Source organism: Medicago sativa, chromosome 8 (assembly GCF_051527215.1).
Source record: "Medicago sativa cultivar Bolivia chromosome 8, Bolivia_mono, whole genome shotgun sequence".
In the NCBI taxonomy this organism is placed as follows: Eukaryota; Viridiplantae; Streptophyta; class Magnoliopsida; order Fabales; family Fabaceae; genus Medicago; species Medicago sativa.
Window position 1 is genome coordinate 94618778 of NC_140756.1, and position 13444 is coordinate 94632221.

The 13444-nt window shown below is 36.5% G+C and overlaps 1 protein-coding gene across 7 annotated transcripts in view; it reads right to left on the reverse strand.

The window, feature by feature from the left end:
• LOC146903628 (RNA helicase family protein) overlaps positions 1–12965 on the reverse strand; it is a 34042-nt gene extending 21077 nt beyond the window's left edge. For all 7 annotated transcript variants that reach the window (XR_015023959.1, XR_015023958.1, XR_015023957.1 and 4 more), the window contains exons 1-11: positions 12688–12965; positions 12280–12609; positions 12143–12199; positions 11744–11894; positions 11256–11656; positions 10430–10648; positions 5833–5944; positions 5274–5465; positions 3950–4029; positions 914–1036; positions 658–744 (exon numbers count right to left, since the gene is read on the reverse strand). Coding sequence is in view for 4 of the 7 variants with exons in the window: in XM_085738724.1 (XP_085594850.1) it covers positions 658–744; positions 914–1036; positions 3950–4029; positions 5274–5465; positions 5833–5944; positions 10430–10648; positions 11256–11656; positions 11744–11894; positions 12143–12199; positions 12280–12609; positions 12688–12945 (2010 nt within the window). In the remaining 3 variants the exon portion in view is untranslated. The remainder of the gene's footprint in view (positions 1–657; positions 745–913; positions 1037–3949; positions 4030–5273; positions 5466–5832; positions 5945–10429; positions 10649–11255; positions 11657–11743; positions 11895–12142; positions 12200–12279; positions 12610–12687) is intronic.
• Between the last annotated feature and the right edge of the window lie 479 nt (positions 12966–13444).

The window sequence follows — 13444 nt, forward strand, 5'->3', positions numbered from 1 at the left end:
TTCAAAGGCACAAGGCTCGCTTGGTGGCTAAGGGTTTCACTCAGACCTATGGCATAGACTACTCAAAGATATTTGTTCTCGTTGCAAAATTGAACATTGTTTGAACACTGTAACGCTACCATAAGCATAGCCGTCAACCGGTCTAGCATGATAGGACCAGGCATATTGAGATTGACCGTAATTTTATAAAAAAAGAGAAATTAGATGTTGGAATCATATGTCTACCATTTGTGACCTCTAGTCAACAAACTGCGCATATCTTAACCAAAAGATTGGCAAGACCCGTCTTTGAGCATTTGATAAGCAAGTTGGCCATATGATAGATATCGATGAACCAACGTTGGGGGGGGGGGGAATCTTGTGATTCTCTCTCCTTTTATTAGAAAAGATTTTCTGATTTTATTGCTTCTTTTTCCTTAATTTTCTCCTCGGTTCAAGGATATTCTCTTCTCTCTATATAAACCAGCCTTTATCTGAGGAATAAACATAACAACATTTACCCTATTCTTTCTACAGATATGATAAGTTTATCTTCTACAGTATACATGGATCTTAATCTTATTTTCAACAAGAACAATGCCGAATCCGATATAAAGTTTAAAATTGCAGGAGTAATAATGCATGGTCAAAATATGCAAGTAAAAGATTTGTACCTACCGCTATTCTCCTTGGTTGTGTACAAATAATATTACAGTGTCCACCATGACCTGACTCAATCATCTCATCCAATATGAATTGCGGAACCTACATTAAGGTCAATCTTAAAACATTCTGCAGATTCTCTGACTCCAAGGAGGAGTTTGGCATCTATAATCAACTATACTCAAATTCCTAAAGCAATAAGAATGGAATTGAGGACTTAAAGTTTTGATATGATGTGTCAAGAAATCATAAACTTCAACTGAAATGTTACCTGGGTTGTTTTTCCAGAGCCTGTTTCCCCACAAACAACTAAAACATCATTTTCCTTTAGCATTTGCAATATATCACCCTTTAGTGTGGCAATAGGAAGTGTAGCTCTAAAATTCAACATATCCTTGAGCAGAAAATAGATCTAGGTTAGTACAAACTAATATTTTTCTCCAAAGAAAGGTCAATTAATTGTACTGAAAATTTTACGAAAATTTTGGTAATTGCACATATAACGCCAAATGAAAGAGATAAAAAACAATTTATAAGCTTCTACCTCAGCCTAGGCATTTAGAATAGTTGGCCTTAAAATTGCAACAGTACTCTATATGACAGAGGTAGGCATGGCAATGGGGCGGGGTGGGGACGGGTTTTACCTTCCCCGTCCCCCTACCCAATTCTTATATACTTACCCGTTACCCAACCCATACCCAACGGGGATGAGAAATTGAATCCCATCCCCGTACCCGACGGGTTCGGGTATCCCCGCCCCATCCCCGTCGCCGCATTGAATAATTGTTTTTAATAAAAAATAAAAGTTTTTTCATTCCCAAGAGCAACGTTGTAATACATTATCGAACAATACGCTCACTTTAATATTTGTTAGACGGAATGATTTAGTTGATACTTTAAATATCAATGGTAGTTTTTATTAACATGACAATTATCAAACAAAATAACGTGAAATATCAACATAAAGTAATTTTTTACATTTGGGACGGGTTTGGGTATGGGTTCGGGGTGGGTGCCTATATACCTGTTACCCGTCCCATACCCGTGCTTTGAAATCGGGGAAAACCCATACCCATAACCAAACCCAGTCAAAACGTGGAAAACCCGTCAGATTGGGTTTGGTTCGGGAGGGTAACCGCGGGTATGAGTTTTGTCGCCATGCCTAGACAGAGGTCAAGATTAAAGTTTCATTCTTCATATACAAGTTAAATTTCAGAACATGATAAATCGGTCCATGCAATCTCCATAATTCAAGCTCAAAGGATTATTGTGTGAAATGTGTTAGAGGGATAAAATCAGTTAAGGATATAAAACCAATCCCATGGCTGGATGAATTGAGAGGGGGTGAGAAAATGAAGGGAAAACTGCAAGTCTTTATTGTTAAAGCTGAATAGTACTCTCTGGTTTCTCTTTCTCTGATCGCGGCAGAATTAAACCTTCGTGGTTTGTGCACTCTAAATTCAAATGATGAAAATGTCTTCAAGTGTTGGTGTGCCTAAGGCTTATGGAAATGTTCAAGGTGCGGTAATGGAAGTGAAGGGCCTAGGACTAGAGTGAATTAAATTTAAAATGCTATAGGAATGAAGAGTAATGTGCCATGGAACCGTAGTATCTCAATTGATTTTAATTACAGAAAAATAAAATGTAAATGTGGTCAGAAGATTATAATGAAATGTACTTATCTTCTCTAAGTTTGGTTTTATAATTTATAGACTTTGTTAGGAACCTAATTCAACTTTTTTTCCTTTCTTATCTACACACACCCCTCCAAGAAATCCTTTATCAAAGATGTGATGACCAACTGCATAGGCCCTTGCATGGTGCAAGCTATTACTTTAACCCCAAGTTTCGTTATAGTCATAAAAGGATCATACAATTGTATAGAAAGGATGGTGGGAGACATCGACGAAATAAGTCAGATTGATTTCTAGATTGAGGAATTCAAAAGTAAATCAAATGTTTGGTAGTGCAATTGCGCACTTCAAAATAAAACTACAGCGCATAGGTGGGAATCTTACGCGATGGACATCTCAACCTAAAAATGTTTGATGTTAGAGTATGGAGTTTGAGAGAGTTCATCTGGTTGTTGTGTAATTGGAGTGCCTCTGAGATGGTAAGCTCCCCTACTGATGAAATAATCTGTATTTTGTTCTTTAAATTGCTTAGTTTATTATGACTCAATTGATTTTATAATTATTTAGATCCACATTAATAAAAAAGAATTGTTTAAAGCAAAAGACCGTGAATGATGTTGTATTTATGATCGTTAATTCAAGAATAAAGAAGGTTGAAAAGCAATTTACTGTAATATGAGAATATTTCTTCTTAGTTCTTATGCTGATTGGTTTGTGCATAATGATAAAAGTTTGGATTTAGATGCTCCAATTGTAGATGACTTGGTTGAAATTCGAGAAGTTAATAGTGGTGGTGGTGGTGGTCGTGCAAATGAATTGAGGTTCCTAATGTTGACGAAGATGAACATGGAAATGCCATTGATGAGAATGAAGATGGTATGAAGGATGATCATGAATTTCAAGAATGGGGTTGAATAATATCTTAGACTGGATATCCAGAACTGTAGTTTCCAGAGATGGATTGATTATGAACTTACATTGTGGGGTTGTATTATGAACCTGAATTGTGTGTTATGTTTTGGATCTTAATCTTATGATTATTAACTTTCAGTCAAACTTAATTTAATGTTGTGACTTAGAGGTTATTTTCTTTATGTTATTTTTAATACATACATAATTTGTCATTTTAGGTAGGATCTTATAATTTGTGTTAAGATCCTACGAGTTACAATCTTTCACCCCATCCGGATCCAGTATTAGGTTTTTATATTGAGTCTAACTCATTCTTATAAAACCGGTTTGTAATTTGAGGGGTGTCACTCTTTATAAACTTTTTCCATGCCATATATTTTTGCAATGTGGGACTTGGGTTTCTCCCTATACACTCCCGCACACCCAAAACTATTGGGTTTGGTGCGTGGATAATTTGGTGTGTGACCCGAATGGATACACTTGTATCACATTAGGTTTTCAAATTATGCCTAACTCATCCTAACATAGCCGATTTGTAAAGTGAGAGGTGCTACTCTTTATACACTGGTTTCAAGCCTTATCTCTTTTCAATGTGGGACTTGGGTTTTTCACACTACTAGGCAAGATCTCAAGTTTGACAACTGATCTAAATCTTACACATTCTATCACTTTTTCCTCTGAATTCATAAGAAATATGTGTTAATACAGCTAAAAAGAAATCATAGACATGGTATGAGAAATCAAACAAAATAAGCGCGGACCTGGTATCTTTGAGATCCCATTTTAATGTATTGCCCCTGTCTCAAGTTAGTACTCTCCAATTCCTTACTATAGGTTCCTCCTGCAAAATATAATTCTAAATTCAGTACAATCAAAAGTTGACACCCACTTAAACTTTGCCCATTTTATTTCTAATACTATTATTCAATTACTATCAAAATCAAAAGGTACCAAAGTATTGTGTCCGTAACAGATCCTCCATGTCTCATAAGTGTATGCAATATCAGATTTAATCGAAAGCAATATAAAACTTGTCTGCCAAAATAGCAATCTCAGGGAAATGGGGTTAAGTATCTTTAGAGATTCTCTATTCTTCTATTTCCTATGCTTAGTGTTCATTGTAAACATAGCATATTACTGGTTATGGGATAACTCAGTTTATGTCGTCTTTCTAATACTTCATCTAACGCCAGGATTTAGGGGATCATCCAAAGAGAGTTCATTATATTCATAAAAACACAAGTCACGTTTATTTTCTTGCTATATCTACTTTCATTCCTTTTGTTCTCCTGAATGGCTTGGTTGTGTTCTTGGATTTATCCCCAAAGCCTTTCCTTTACTTGAATTCATTGTTGATGGAAAAGTTAGGTTGGCTACGTACAAACCCACAAATATTTCTCACCGGAAAAAAATATTATTGGTAAGCAGTTATAGTTGATAAAATAGTTAAAAACTCATTTGTTACAGATTATAGAAAAAGTGATTTTGATTCAATAATTTAGAGATTTTAAAAACAACAAAAGTTGGTACCCAAAAAAAAAAAAAAAAAACAAACGTTGTAGTGTTTGTTTACCATAATGAAAATCATTTTTTTAAATAACTTCGTTATAAAAATTATTTTTTGGAGTAACTACTCAGACCAGCTTCTCATTAGAAGCAGTTTAGTAGGTAACGATTCAGCTACAACCAAAGGATCGTGGGCTCGAGTCATGACGAGGGCAGTGGAGAACACTATTGATCCCCCTTTAAAAAAAACTTCTCGTTTGAAGCAATTTCGGATTTTTTTTTCAAATTCTAATTTTTTTAAAAATCTCCAAAAATGGGTGAAAATTTCTAAAGTAGTTTTTTCACCAAAAAAACCGTAACGAACGGTCTCTGGGTTAACCAGTTACACTTGTGATATCCAAATGTTTCTTTCCAACACTAAACACGCGTCTAGATTTTAATATTTTCAACCTTCAAAGAAACATTTTGTTTAAAAAATGGCCAGACTGATTTAAAAAACATCACAGAAAATATGCAGAAAAGAAAAGGAACTAAGATTCCAAATCCAAATTGACTTAGATAAGAAATGGAATAACCTACTCTGAGCAAATGATTGATGACCATCAATGGTTGAACTTTTATTTTCATCAAGTCTACCGTTGTTTTGAGGAAACTTGTAGTCTGTAACATCAGCAGATGCAGTTTTACCAGAACCATCACCAATTAATAACGACTCCACAAAACGAGACTTGTGATCTTCCACACTGTCTTCTAGCTTGGTTAATGATTCCCCTGTAAGTTATAAAAGTCCATATCTTTTAAGAAACCTTTATACGAAGTGTTAAATATGTCTATAGTCCCTATAAAATCACCTTTTAAGTTTATTCCTTATAAAAAGTTATTCATTTCCGGTTCTCGCATTTTACAAAAACTGCATGCTTTTAGTCAGGGACTAAAACCACTCAGTTTTTCGTAAAAGGTGGAGACTAAAAATGGATAAAAAGTTTATAAGAACTAAACTTAAATGAGAGATATTTTATTAGGTCTAAAAAGATTTAACCTAACTATCAAAAGAATTATATGAATAACATGACAGTCGCGCAGTACAGAATGGTAGAAATCAGAGTTCATATAAACATATAAAAAGGAAAAGGCTTACCTTCCATCCACTTCATAACAACTGAAGCATAAGGCTCGGTTATTGGGAGATGAATTGGAACATCAGGAAATAGTTGAAACAAAGCATATGCAGCCACTTTATTCTGTGCATCCTGCAATCAAGTGAACACTGCAAATATTGTATCCACAGAAGCAATTCCCGTAAATGATAAAACTGGCATGCATGGGCTGCACCCATGTTGCACCATAGAAAAACGTTTTAAGATCTAGCACATTCCTCAAAACATTTTACATAAATATGCAACGATCAACTCCATTATTTACTTTTCTGTGTTATGTGTTAAATTTGAAGAGAGACACAGTCCACATATGCAAGTAAAATCTAGTACAACCCATTCAGTAATATAGTTGGATCTAGGGTTTGAGAGAGAGAAAACCTAGAGTTGAGCGATAGGGAAACTGAAATGGAAAAGTTGTATTATGAAATTCTAACTTGCGGAGAACTGAGCTCAGGTTTAAGTCAGTTATAAAGGTAATTGCCTCTAACAGATTCTTGACAGCAGTCACTAACAGAAGCCCAACAGAAACTTAATACACACTGTTAAGAGTCCGACATCGTATAGGAGTTGGCCTGACAATGTGTTTATAAGTGGGGGCAATCATCACCTCACAACCCGGTTTTGTGGGGTTGTGTTAGGCCCAACCACGATTTCTAAGATGGTATCAGAGCCTCTTCAAGATCCATTGGGCCACCTGCTATCAGGTTTCCGTTATCGGGCCACCCATCATTTGTGTTCACGAACCAAGCCCAATAGTGTTGGTCATGAGGGGGTGTGTTAAGAGTCCCACATCGGATAGGAGTTGGCCTGACAATGTGTTTATAAGTGGGGGAAATCCTCACCTCACAAGCCGGTTTTGTGGGGTTGTGTTAGGCCCAACCACGATTTCTAAGACACACGCAAATAAAATTCAGTAAACAGGGGTACAGATAAGTACAAAACAGAGATACTCTAATATTCAGACAAAGTCTATAACAGGAAATGAATCAATTGCGTGTGAAGGTGTGAAAAAGTGGTGAAGGTGTGAAAAAGTGTATGGAAAGAAAATATTCACCAAGCGTGACTGGATGAATTAACTCACTATACCATACAGATCAGTAAACAGGGGTACAGATAAGTACAAAACAGAGATACTCTAATATTCAGACAGAGTCTATAACAGGAAATGAATCAACTGCGTGTGAAGGTGTGAAAAAGTGGTGAAGGTGTTAAAAAGTGCATGGAAAGAAAATATTCACAAAGCGTGACTGGATGAATTAACTCACTATACCATACAGATCAGAGATACATTTCTCTATAACAGGAAATGAATCAATTGCGTGTGAAGGTGTGAAAAAATGCATGGAAAGAAAATATTCAACAAGCGCGACTGGATGAATTAACTCACTATACCATACAGATCAGAGATACATTTCTCGACAAAGAATTAAGGAGAAAAATGCTTAACTGCCTAACAGCTATAGTGACAGCTTATCTGACTAAGCACAATCAAGGTATAACTGACGTGAGCAACTGTCGTACAAGCAAGGTACGTTGGCCTAAGAGCTTTATCCCGAGGGGCCCCATGTCCCTGTAGGGAATATTTAATAATCCTTAGCCAAATGTGCCAAACTGTTGATCGTATTTATATCCTTTCAGAGACTATATCAAACCCTAAAGAACAATGCAGTCAGCAAACCGAAGCAACCAAGCCCAGTCATCAGCAATATCCTTAGAAAGGTAGTCTTACCATCAAACTAGTAGAGTGGTTAGTGAAGGATAGTTCCCTCACACAGAGAGAGAGAGAGGGGGGGGGAATCGGAACAGCCCCTGAACTGAAATTGGGTAAAAGTGCGTCACTATAGGACACTTGTATGTCCAGCAACTTTTCACTTGAGACTGATAATCCTGTCTGTATTATATCAAGATAATATACATAAGTGTACATGCGTAGATATATACATATACATACATACACATGAGCCTCCTAATCAATCCCAAGAATTAAGGAAAGATTCAACTAAGAAAGGAAAGCTCAACATAATCAAGACAAAATTAGACACAATATCCTAACTGATACTAATTTTGTTTACAATATCTCAACACTTTCCAACCAATTCTTCCTACGCTGGCATCACCTTTCTACTCTACTAGGACTTGTCCTCATTTGTTGCTGTTGTGACTCCAAGCCAAATCTTCCTATTGTTACAGCCGCAATTTGGTGCTCGTCCTCTCTTTTATTACTGATTGTGTTCTCCCATTCTTCTATGTCACTATTCCTTTCTATACTAGGAAATTGGACTGAACCATATTAGGCTTTTGACATCAAGTTAAGAATTAATGGTCAAGGCTACGAGGACCACCTCACCACTAAGACTGATCGTCAACAATGGGAGAAGATGGGTGCTCAATCGTGGAGCGCCACCAAGTCTGCTCTTCATCCTTCCATGTAACCTATTTTCCATCCTCACTTCACATGCAACTCTATTTTGGATCAGGCTGAAGTGTTTTACTAATTATGCACAATACTTCAATGGAGTTTGTCATGAGTTGATGAATGTCATTGCTCCGAAGAAATTTTATGGTCCTATTTCGAGTATATCCTATTGGTATTCATGTTCCGCTCCTACCTCAAGCCACAACACAAGCAACCTAAAAGGAATGAAAAAAAAGTAATTGAACAAGGCAGCACCTTCTTTAAGCTCCTTGGAGTTTTTCATGAGTTCATGAATATCATAGCTCCGAAGAAATTTTATGGTCCAATTATCGCATACCTTCATAATATTCATGCTCCACTCCTACCTCATGCCACTAGCGACCCAAGAGAAAAGTAAAGAAAAAAAACTTAAACAACGCAACACCTTCTATATGCCTCTTGAATATTTAACAAATTTTGGCGTCTACTAATGTCTCGACTATGTCCTCATCCTCTTCAACTCTTCCTCGGGTTCCAGCTAAACCCACCACTCAGCTCTCTATCATTTCTGCTTTTACCGATATTGTTGCCTTTGTATCTCAAAGCAACAATCAGGGTAGCTCTCGACAATGACCATCCAACTACAAGCCTCGTCACATGTGTGAGCAGTTACATCGTCTGGGACATAGCACCACCAACTGTGGTGTTAGAAACTACATGGCTTCCCTTCATGCCCTATAAATGCACCTCAAACTACTCCATTTGACACATCTCAGACCATGGATCCTCCACAAGCCTATTCGGCTAACGATGAAGATTTTATATAGAGGTTTTGACTATCGCCAATTCTTTGGGTCTACTGCTTCAGCTGAACGCATTGGTTATCTGTTTGCATATCTCAATCATTTTCTCTTGGTCCATGGGTTATTGATTCTAGCATGACTGACCATATCTCTAATAATAAGGCTCTTTTCTCCTCTTTTTCTACATCTGGTTATAACGAATTGTGACTCTAGCTAATGGTGCCCAAACCCAATCCCAAGGGATTGAAACAACCTGCCCCCTCTCTTCCCTATCAGTTGATTTTGTCATTTGTGTCCCAAGGTGTCCCTTTAATTTACCATCTATAAGTCTGTTAACCAGTTTTCATGATTGTTTAATTACCTTCACTAAAGATATTGGTATCCTGCAGAATCACGGTTCGTGACAGACGATTGGTGCAAAATGTGTCTCATCGACTCTACAACCTATTGTTAACATGTTTTCATGATCATTTAATTGCCTTCACGGAAGATATTCATATCATGGCAGGATTGCAATTTGTAACGGATGATTGGTGTTGAATGTGTCTCGTGGTTCAAAGTGAGCAGTTAGCATGGTAGGACCAGTCTAGGTTTGGAAATGTCAGACTTGGCTCTATTTGCATTAGATGAGTGTTTGGAAAAATATTATAAAAATATTGGGGACAGGGGGTTTTTACTAATTAGAGTGCCACTAATGGCCCTTTTACAACCATCCTCGACGGGATTTGAGCTATGTATTTTGAGGTTACAAGGATAAGCTCTTACCACTCAGCAGCACTTCATGGGAAGAATGCAATGTTCATTTGAATAGAAGAATGCAATGTTCGTCGTCATCCTCATAAAACTAGGGCAATTCGACCTCAAAATAAGTTGGATTACTGTACAATATCTAGGTTTGAATGGGAAACCTAGAAATTTGAATGGGTTTTAAGAACCCACATTAATTTTAATTTGGGGTTTTCTTTTTGTAATAAAAAAATATTTAAAAATTATAATTTTCGATTAAAATTATTCTGAGATTTTTCTCAAAGTCTGGTTGGACATTTCATATTAGCTTTATAACATCCACATCATCATTGTAACGACCGGTCAATCTCATTAACATTATGAAAGTTAAAGGACGAATTTGGGAAAACAAAAATATAAAGGACTAATTTGTTACAATAAAATAACTTAAAGGACCACGGGAACAATTTGCCTAAGTCATGTAACTGTTTGTACCAGCTTTGTTTTTTCTGGTAAACCATAACCTTTCTACAAAAGCTCTGTGTACACTATCAATTAGTTAGGGAACATTGAATACAGTTTCCAATCAAATCTCATACCTCTCGCGCCTTTTTCTAAACCATAGAATCATAAATGGGCATATGAATCACTCACCTCAGCAGATTCAAAGATCTCATTCTGATCTGGAAGCTTAAGTGTGACCAGCCCCCCGGCTTTCCGATTCTTGCCCCTGCCACTAGCTTTACGCAGTATGCTAACAGTATAGGAAAAACTCTTTCCTCTGCCAAGTATTTTATTGAATTTTGGAGTTTCCCATCCTGATTTCTGGCATAGCTGATGAAGAATAGCCTTTGGAACCTTTTGAGGGTCCCCCTATCCAAAAACAGGTTGTACCAAGTAAGAGATGGATATTGTCTGACCATAGCAAGATATATATTCACGTGGAAAAACATAAATAGAATACATTGTTATCCACCTAATGCTTAGAAACAAATGACATGCATAATTATTTTAAATACTATTCTTTACAAAAGAACAAACTCATTAAGATGAAGAGTAAAAAATTACATGAGGGGATAAGGAATCCTCCCAAAAAAACCACCAAACCAAAAACCATCCCGAAATAAAAAGATAAAGTTGATGGAGCAAAATGAACTGAAGCAAAAATATAATCTGATCACACAACAAGAGTTCTAAATTCAAGTACAGATTCATGTGGCCTTTTGTTTTACTATTTAGGGAATATTGGAAAATAAAATAAAAAAATTGGATAACGGGAGATGTCATATCAAAATTCATGTAAACATTCCTTTCACCTTCCTTGATATTTGTATATTAGTTTCAGCAAAGTATTTATATGTCTAAAGCCCAACCAAAATAATTAAGGTGTTTCTTCGAACTCCAATGAGAGTAATTGGAAGACACGTGAATTGCATTAAACTCCATCAAGATAGTCATGAAATGTAGCCAATAAACTTACCTTCTTCCAAATGCCATCTAATTTATCCAAGTTCTTCTCAGATAATCTTTTAATTTTTTCTATTTTTTGTGCTTTCAAAATATCAGGGTGTATTTCATTAGACGGCACATCCTCCAAGAAGAAACCACCAAGCTCAATGTCTCCAGCCACTCCTTCTGCAGAATCTTTTTCAACATGTACAGCTGGTAAGCAAGACTTAGCAAGATTTTCCTCCACACTATGATGCTCCACATCACTACCATTTATTGCTCCTTCATTAGAAGGAAAAACAATGGCAGAGTTACTTTCTTCATCAATTGGGTCTTTTTCTATCAAAGGCTCGTGGCCCATGGATGCTCCCTCAGATGCATGGTTAGTACTGATTTGCTCGTATTCTAAGGCCAAATTGTCATCTGATAATCCTGCTCAATGTGTTGTACAATCAACAAGACGGATTGAATATCATGAAAAAATATTGAAATAAATATAAAAATAAAATTCAATTTAACCTAGGGCAGACAGCTCCTGTTTCAGTTTTCGTATGATACGGCTTGCCTGCTCCTGATGTTTTTTGTCCTTTTTCTCCTTTGCCTTTGTAGCTTCCAACCTTGCAGCAAGATACTCCTTGGCAATAACATCATAAGGCCTAGGTTCGCAGAGCTAATAAGAGAGAAAAATAAATCATGAACTCTTTGGACATGGTAGTCAAAATCAAGAATCGAGTCAAGATCATAAATCATGGGACTGTAACAGATTATAAGATCCTACCAAAATCATAAAATTCATATATATTGCATAAAATAACTAGTTAGCAAACCAAAACCACAGACATATGAATACAATTCATAGAGACAATGCAAATATCGTGGAGAAAAATGCTTATTGATCTTAAAGAAAAAGAGAAATACCTTGTTTGCGGCACCACTTCCATCAAAATTGCCATCTTCCCAAGTATAATTTTCATCCTGCAAATACCACACAGTTAAGATTGGTATATTTTGAAGACAAAGGAATGTAAAGTATATATATGAGATGGTTAAATTACCTCCTCTTCTTCTTCCTGCTGCTCGACATATTGCCTGATCCAATCTGCTTGAGAAGAATGTAAAGTATCATCATCATCATCATCATCATCGTGTCTCTTGTGGATTAAAAGCGGAGATTGGTCCTTAGTTGTGACTGTGTCTGTGATGGATGGATCGGTCCTTGAATTGTTGTGTTGTTGTTGTTGTTGTTGTTGTTGATTGAATATAACACCAACAGAACCTCCTTGAGAGGGATGAGAGGAAGTTCCAGAGGAGAACTTGAGTGGAAGTTCATTACCGGGCAAATTCAAGCATAACCAATCAAGAGATGATTCGAAGGTAGCACATTCCTGGAAAGAGAAAGAGAAGATAATCGATTAATCAATTATTTCAATTGAAAGCATGCCTATACTATACTATTACTATACCTTGAGAGCCGAAAGAGCAAGCTCAATTTGATGATCACTGAATCCTTCGCAAGAGAGTTTCTCATAAACAGATTTAAGCTTCTTAGCTTTCTGATCCTTTGTTAGAGTATCGTCAAACTCCGTCGCAGCAGGGATGGTGGCCCGCCCAGAGTTCAGCAGCAGCCGCCGAAGCCGATTCTCATTTTCAGCAGAAATTTGCAGCTGAGGACCTTTTCGCCGATTCTCTTCTTTCCAATTCCTTTTCGGTTTCGGCGCCATCTCAATAGCGACTGTTTCTTATTCTCTCTTTAGATATCTATTGGTAAAATATATATACTTGACAACACGTGTTTACTTATATCCTTTCAAAATTTCCTTGTAATTTTTAATCATTTCTGATTTGGTTCTAATCATTTATGTGACAATTAGTGGATTAGATCATGGTTCGTTTGAATTTTCGTCTCTGTTCTTACTAATTAGAGTTCATTTTAATTTTTGTCCTTGTACTCAGTGATCTTTCCAAAATTTTCCTTCAATTTCTAATCATTTGAGATTTAGTTCTTATCACATCTTATTACTTACTCCCTCCGGTCATATTTATAAGAGAAAGTTTGCTCAACAAAAGTTAATGTATCTAGACTGACTTTTTAACTAGATACATCAACTTTTGTTGACCCAACTTTCTCTTATAAATAGGACCAGAGGGAGTATGTGACACATGATTAGTGACCTTACTAGAAAAGGGGTTGCACTTTGGTGCCATTAATGGCACTGTGCC